The following is a 7,191-nucleotide window of genomic DNA, read 5'->3' as shown; positions in this document are numbered from 1 at the left end:
CAGCACCAGAATGGTGGGCATGTTCAGCCGGTCTGGAGGGGGGTTAAACAGACGTGGGGGGGAGATGGGTTAATCAAAGTTGGAGGGGGGGGGATTTAGCCTTTAAGGTGACGTCTATCTGACCTGCGGCTCACCTTTCATCGGAGAGCCTTGAGGAGCCGCGGTGGGAACCACCACCACCCCCATGCCGGGCCCCCTGCGGAGGGGGAAGTTGTCCGGGCTGTACTTTTCACTCAGCACCTCCACAAAGGACCGGCCGTTCGATTCCCCCGGTGGCTCCATGGCTCCGTCCCGCTGGACAGCCCACCCACCCTGCTCAGCTGCGTGGAGGAGACACACATCCACATTTAACCAGCAATATGAACAGGAAGTGGGCGAAATTCATACAAATGAAACCTTAAATCAATATAGATTTACATTTAAAGATAATTAAAGTGTTGACCATTGCTCAATGGCTGCCCTTCTGGCTTCGGGTATCCTGTAGAGCCGCAATGTTACCTTCTTGCCTGGTTCTGTGTCAAAGTGATGTTCTATCAAGGATGTGCGCCCAGGTTGTGCAGAGAAAACATCAAAATTCTGCTGCACCAGCTCCCTGGTTTGCTGTAGCTGTGCTTTTGATAAGCTAGGGCCACATGCTACTTTCGTAACTTCACTGTCTGGAGAAGGAAACGCATCAGGGGAAACACAACACAGGAGGGTACCTCGGCTGTACCACCTTTTCAGCAGGTTAGCATGGTAGATTTGGGAGGTTTTGCGTCGCCCAGGTTGATGTACCTTATAGTTGGGGGGCTATAAGATAGGGGGGTTATCTTCTCTGCCACCTCGGAGGGTCCTTGCCAGGAGGCCAAGAACTTGTCGTTAGTTTGTCTCCTTGTTGGAACTCCCGAGGTTGGGCGCCCCTATTGTATACTCGCCTTTGTGCTTGAACCATGTGTACCCTCACCATTGGCCACACGTCCTTCATGTGAGCCTGCATCTTCTCCACATGTTCCACCACTTGGTTGCTCCTCCAAGGCTTCCTTTGCTATGTCGAGGAGCCCTCTGGGCTGTCTCCCATAAAGCAGCTCAAAGGGAGAAGCCAGTGGACGCTTGAGGAACCTACCTGATTGAGAACAAGACATAGGGCAGGAGCTGGTCCCAGTTATGACCATCTTTATCAACCACCTTCTTAAGCATTGTTTTCAACCTCTTGTTAAAACGTTCAACTAACCCATCAGTTTGTGGGTGATAGACAGAGGTGCCAAGCTTTTTTACCTTGAAGAGCCGGCAGAGGTCTTTCATTACCTTGGACATGAAGGGGGTGCCCTGGTCCATCAGTATCTCCTTGGGGATTCCAACTCTGCTGAACAAGTGGATTAGCTCCCGAACAATCGTTTTCGTGGTCATGTTCCTCAGGGGAATGGCCTCAGGGTACCTTGTTGCATAATCCAGTATCACCAGAATATAATGATGCCCCCTAGCGGATATCGCCAGGGGCCCCACCAAGTCCATAGCAATGCGGGAAAACGGCACATCAATTATAGGGAGAGGTATGAGGGGACTTTTAAAAATGGGGCTCATCTTTTGGCATTCAACACAGGACATGGCTGTGGGCTAGGTGCAACACTGGACACATACTGTCTTGAGACAACCAACAAGTCTCTCCTCTGGCCTTCTGTCTCTTTAGTATAGTACAACATGTTATTTTTGATTGTGAAACAAGGTTGCCTCTGTCTTGAACCCTCCGCTCATGTCTCCTCTTAGTCCTTGGGACTTCTTTCCTAGATTTCCGGCTCTCCTCAGGGTCAGCTCGTGTTGATCACAATAGTTCGACTCTGGCTATCCACCAGGCTAACCAGTGCATCTAGATTGGCAGGATTCTGCTGACTGGTCATTTTCTTGGTCTCATATGGTAGAGACCGGATGTATTTGTCCATCATGATCCTCTCCAAGACCCCTAGTTTCTCTGGGTCGGATGTCAGCCAAGCTTTGGTTACCCGGCCGAGGTCATACATTTGAGCCCTTGCTGGCAACTCTGGTTTAAACCTCCAGTCATGGAACCTCTGGGCTCTTGCTGCTAAACTGTGGCCGTACCTGGCCAGGATTTCCTTCTTCAAGACCGCATGATCCTTCGACCGGGCTGTCGGGAGATCGAGGTAGGCCTGCTGTGCCGGCCCAAGTAGGAAAGGCACGACCAGATCTGCCCAGGCATCGTCTGGCCAGCCTTCCCTCTTAGCTGTACGCTCAAGTAGACCTCGACATCGTCACTCTCTGTCATTTTGGGAATAAACCGACTAGGATTTGGCTGCACGGTCCCTTCCCTTGGTGCTGGAGAGGCTGCCGCAAGACACTTTTGGACCTCTGCATGGAGAAGGGTGTTCTGCTGTGGTTGCTCTTGAATCATGGTCCAGTGCAGGGTCTGCTGTTCAGCAGAAACGCAGGATTATTTGAGTCACTAAAGCTATGAAACCAAGGTCACGTCCTCCTGCAAGTCGTTTATGCTCCAGCAGTCGTATGAATTGAATGTGAGAAGATATAATGGAGGAAGAAATAATACAATAAATAGTGTGTGTGTGTGTGTGTGTGTGTGTGTGTGTGTGTGTGTGTGTGTGTGTGTGTGTGTGTGTTCCGCTGCAGGGAAACATGAATTATGTAGTGGTTTTGCTGAAATAAATAAATAAGTGGTCCCGTTACATGATTATTGGTCTGTTTGACCCTTTGAACCCATCTCTGGGAAACACAAGCTTCAGTGTGGGAGGAGGCTGTTACCTGGAGAGACCTGGTCCTGGACTGGACCCCCACCAGCCGCCTGCTCCTGAGGCCTGCAGAGAAGTCACATGTCGAGCACAAAGGAAACAAGGCAACAAGGCTGGTTGTTTATTTGTGTTTGTGGAGTCTTACTCCAGGGCAGATGTCTCCAGCAGAGATGCCGGTCCCTCGGTGGCCAGTTGCTCTGAACAGACCAGCACTGGGAGCACTGGGAGCACTGGGAGCACTGGGAGCACTGGGAGCACTGGGAGCACTGGGAGCACTGGGAGCACTGGGAGCACTGGGAGCACTGGGAGGCGGTTCACCACATGACACTGGCGGAAAGGAGTCGAATCATGGTCAGAGACACTCACCTGTCTCAGACCCACCTGTCTCACACCCACCTGTCTCAGACCCACCTGTCTCACACTCACCTGTCTCAGACCCACCTGTCTCACACCCACCTGCCTCACACTCACCTGTCTCACACTCACCTGTCTCACACTCACCTGTCTCAGACCCACCTGTCTCAGACCCACATGTCTCACACCCACCTGCCTCACACCCACCTGTCTCACACTCACCTGTCTCAGACCCACCTGTCTCACACCCACCTGTCTCACAATCACCTGTCTCACACTCACATGTCTCACACTCGCATGTCTCAGACTCACCTGTCTCACAATCACATGTCTCACACTTGCATGTCTCAGACTCACCTGTCTCACAATCACATGTCTCACACTCACATGTCTCACACTCACATATCTCACATATCTCACACTCACCTGTCTCACACCCACCTGTCTCACACTCACGTCTCAGACTCACCTGTCTCACACCCACCTGTCTCATACTCGCATGCCTCACACTCACATGTCTCAGACTCACCTGTCTCACAATCACATGTCTTACACTCACATGTCTCACACTCACATGTCTCACACGTCTCAGACTCACCTGTCTCACAATCACATGTCTCACACTCACATGTCTCACACTCACATGTCTCACACTCACACTCACATGTCTCAGACTCACCTGTCTCACAATCACATGTCTCACACTCACATGTCTCACACTCACATGTCTCACACTCACATGTCTCACACTCACACTCACATGTCTCAGACTCACCTGTCTCACACCCACCTGTCTCACACCCACCTGTCTCACACCCACCTGTCTCAGACCCACCTGTCTCACACTCACCTGTCTCAGACCCACCTGTCTCACACTCACCTGTCTCAGACCCACCTGTCTCAGACCCACCTGTCTCACACCCACCTGTCTCACACCCACCTGTCTCACACGCACTTGTCTCACACTCACCTGTCTCACACCCACCTGTCTCACACCCACATGTCTCACACCCACATGTCTCACACTCGCATGCCTCACACTCGCATGTCTCAGACTCGCATGTCTCACAATCACCTGTCTCACACGCACCTGTCTCACACTCACCTGTCTCACACCCACCTTTCTCACAATCACCTGTCTCACACTCGCATGTCTCACACTCGCATGTCTCAGACTCACCTGTCTCACAATCACCTGTCTCACACTCACATGTCTCACACTCGCATGTCTCAGACTCACCTGTCTCACAATCACATGTCTCACACTCACATGTCTCACACTCACATGTCTCACACTCACACTCACCTGTCTCACACCCACCTGTCTCACACCCACATGTCTCACACCCACCTGTCTCACACTCACCTGTCTCACACTCACGTCTCAGACTCACCTGTCTCACACTCGCATGCCTCACACTCGCATGTCTCAGACTCACCTGTCTCACAATCACCTGTCTCACACTCACATGTCTCACACTCGCATGTCTCAGACTCACCTGTCTCACACCCACCTGTCTCACACCCACATGTCTCACACCCACCTGTCTCACACCCACCTGTCTCACACCCACCTGTCTCACACTCACGTCTCACACTCACCTGTCTCACACCCACCTGTCTCATACTTGCATGCCTCACACTCGCATGTCTCAGACTCACCTGTCTCACAATCACCTGTCTCACACTTGCATGTCTCAGACTCACCTGTCTCACAATCACATGTCTTACACTCACATGTCTCACACTCACATGTCTCACACTCACACTCACATGTCTCAGACTCACCTGTCTCACACCCACCTGTCTCACACCCACCTGTCTCACACCCCATAAACATGCTGCATCGTAAAGGAATAACCATTGAACGGGATGAGAAGTTGTGACGTCAACCTGAGAACAAGCTGACAACCCGAGTATTAAAGTTCTGATCTGCTCCTCAATGCGCGCAACGTCAGATCCCGTTCTACAGGTGGTGTGTGTGTGTGTGTGTGTGTGTGTGTGAGACAGGTGGGTCTGGACTACCTGTCCTCGGCCATCAGTCCAGTTTCAGGACACTTCGTGAGTGAAGCCCGGCGACTCACGGAAGACTTGTACACGTGTACAATCAGCAGTTATTTAGACACAATCAGAACAAAGCTGCTCACCAAGATGAGTCGGTCAAGAGGGTCCTGCCCTTGGAATGCAAGAGACAGACCCTTATTTAAGCAATGATTTGTCCAATTTGGAAGTCAAACACAACATAAATTTGGACATTATGTGAAATAATATTATAATAACATATGAAGTTACACTACTGTACTGTTTTTAATTAAAAGTCAGCTCAAATTTAATGATTATATTAATCATTTCACAATATTATAACTGTTATTAAAGCAGATTAAAGGTTATATTAATTTCCACTGGATTGTTGTTCATGAGGTCTCCTGCTATGTTCATGTCTATCTTTTTGAAATTTTACTATACAGTTCTTGTGAAAATTAAAGGCAAAGTCAGCTAAAAAGAGAAATTGATATTCATAATGTTCTAATATTTGGACTTTATTTGAAGCAGATCCTTAAAAGTGTATATAAAAATGACACTGGATGACACAAATGTACTGTACAGTCAGCTAAAAAGAGAAAATGCTATTAATAATCTTCCAATATTTGAATTTTATTTAAAGCAAAATCCTTAAAGTCCTTTGATTTTCTCAAAAACTGTAGAGTAAAATCTCATGGAAATAACCATGGACATAGCAGAGGTCATCACGAACAACATATCAGTGTCATTTTCATATACACGTTTAAGGATCTGCTTTAAAGATTGTTAAAATATTGGGAAATTATAATTATCATTGTCTCTTTTTAGCTGATTCTGACTTTGATTTTCTCAAATACTACAGTAAAATCTCATGAAAATAACCATGGACATAGCAGGGGACCTCATGAACAACAAGCCAGTGGACATATAATATAACCTTTTAAGGATCTGCTTTAATAACAGTTATAATATTGTGAAATTATGAAACTCATCATTGAATTTGAGCTGACTTTCAATTAAAAACAGTACAGTCGTGTAACTTCATATGTTATTATAATATTATTTCATATGTCCAAATGAATGTTGTTTTTGACTTGTGATATCAAATTGGAGGACTCATTGCTTAAATAAGGGTCTACGTGGTGCCTTTTGGGCCGTCCGAGCCTCCGTACCGTAACACCACGAATAGAGGCGCATTGCATGCCAAGCCGCGGCTCACGTGACCGCAGTGACGGCGTCCTGGCAACAACAGGAAGGCGGATCATAGAAGATCATTTTTAATAAGTGATACTTCGTCTGCGGGATGGAGGCCGACGTCATGTTAAAGGCCGGTTGAGCATGCGCGCGTGGCACGGCGGTGTTTACGTTCTGCATAAGTCAATCAGGCGGTCAGGAAACCACGCGTCACGGAGAGCGAAGTGCCGGCTGAGCCTCCAGCTGCAGCTCCGTGGATGACAGCTGGCAGCGAAGATCAATAATCAATAATCACCAGCTGGTGGACATGTGCAGAGAGCCTCTAACACGCATGTGCGTCAGCAGGGCGTCGGTCCACGTACCTTTGATGTCTACTTTTAATTCCCCTCGTTGATGAAAACAAACCAGCTGTCATTTCGCTCTCCCGGAAGTGACGTAGCTTGTTTTTTTTAATTTATCCCCCCCCCCTTTTTTTATTGATCAACTTCCTTTAAAGTAACAGCATGTGTGGAGATCATTTGAATGAAAAGGGAGATCTGGTGTGTTTCACTGGCAGACATGTTGAAGTGTTATAGTAGGTAAAGATCAGGTTAACTAACAATAATAATGGCTGCATGCCATTTAGCTCATTTCATCCAAATTGTCATAAAATATATGTGGTAATGAAATAAATAAACTTCTATATATGTAATAAAACAACCTTTTAAATAGTGCATTGCGGCTCCAGTCTCAGGGTTGTCAGGATTTGATTTACACATGTATGAATAAAAACATCATTTATACAAAAGTCTGCATAGAAATATTTTAAGATATATGTAGGACAGTTCCCAATTAAGGTCAGGGTATAATAATACAATTATTAGTATTATACTATTTGTAATTAAAT

The 7,191-nt window shown here is 47.5% G+C and overlaps 1 protein-coding gene across 7 annotated transcripts in view; it reads right to left on the bottom strand.

Moving 5' to 3' along the window:
* LOC117741175 (tubulin-specific chaperone cofactor E-like protein) overlaps positions 1-6,740 on the bottom strand; it is a 10,757-nt gene extending 4,017 nt beyond the window's left edge. Inside the window, exons 1-6 of one of the 7 annotated variants that reach the window (XM_034548015.1) lie at positions 6,668-6,740; positions 2,881-3,062; positions 2,749-2,801; positions 944-2,401; positions 135-320; positions 1-32 (exon numbers count right to left, since the gene is read on the bottom strand). The exon at positions 1-32 is cut by the window's left edge and continues 108 nt beyond it. In XM_034548015.1, the coding sequence (XP_034403906.1) occupies positions 1-32; positions 135-320; positions 944-1,151 (426 nt within the window). In that variant the 5' untranslated portion in view covers positions 1,152-2,401; positions 2,749-2,801; positions 2,881-3,062; positions 6,668-6,740. Of the gene's footprint in view, positions 33-134; positions 2,402-2,748; positions 2,802-2,880; positions 3,063-6,667 lie in introns of those variants that run through there. The other 6 variants (XM_034548014.1, XM_034548017.1, XM_034548016.1 and 3 more) reach the window with 6 other exon arrangements.
* Positions 6,741-7,191: the final 451 nt, after the last annotated feature.

Source organism: Cyclopterus lumpus, chromosome 13, assembly GCF_009769545.1.
Source record: "Cyclopterus lumpus isolate fCycLum1 chromosome 13, fCycLum1.pri, whole genome shotgun sequence".
In the NCBI taxonomy this organism is placed as follows: Eukaryota; Metazoa; Chordata; class Actinopteri; order Perciformes; family Cyclopteridae; genus Cyclopterus; species Cyclopterus lumpus.
This window is presented reverse-complemented; position numbering and strand designations above follow the sequence as displayed.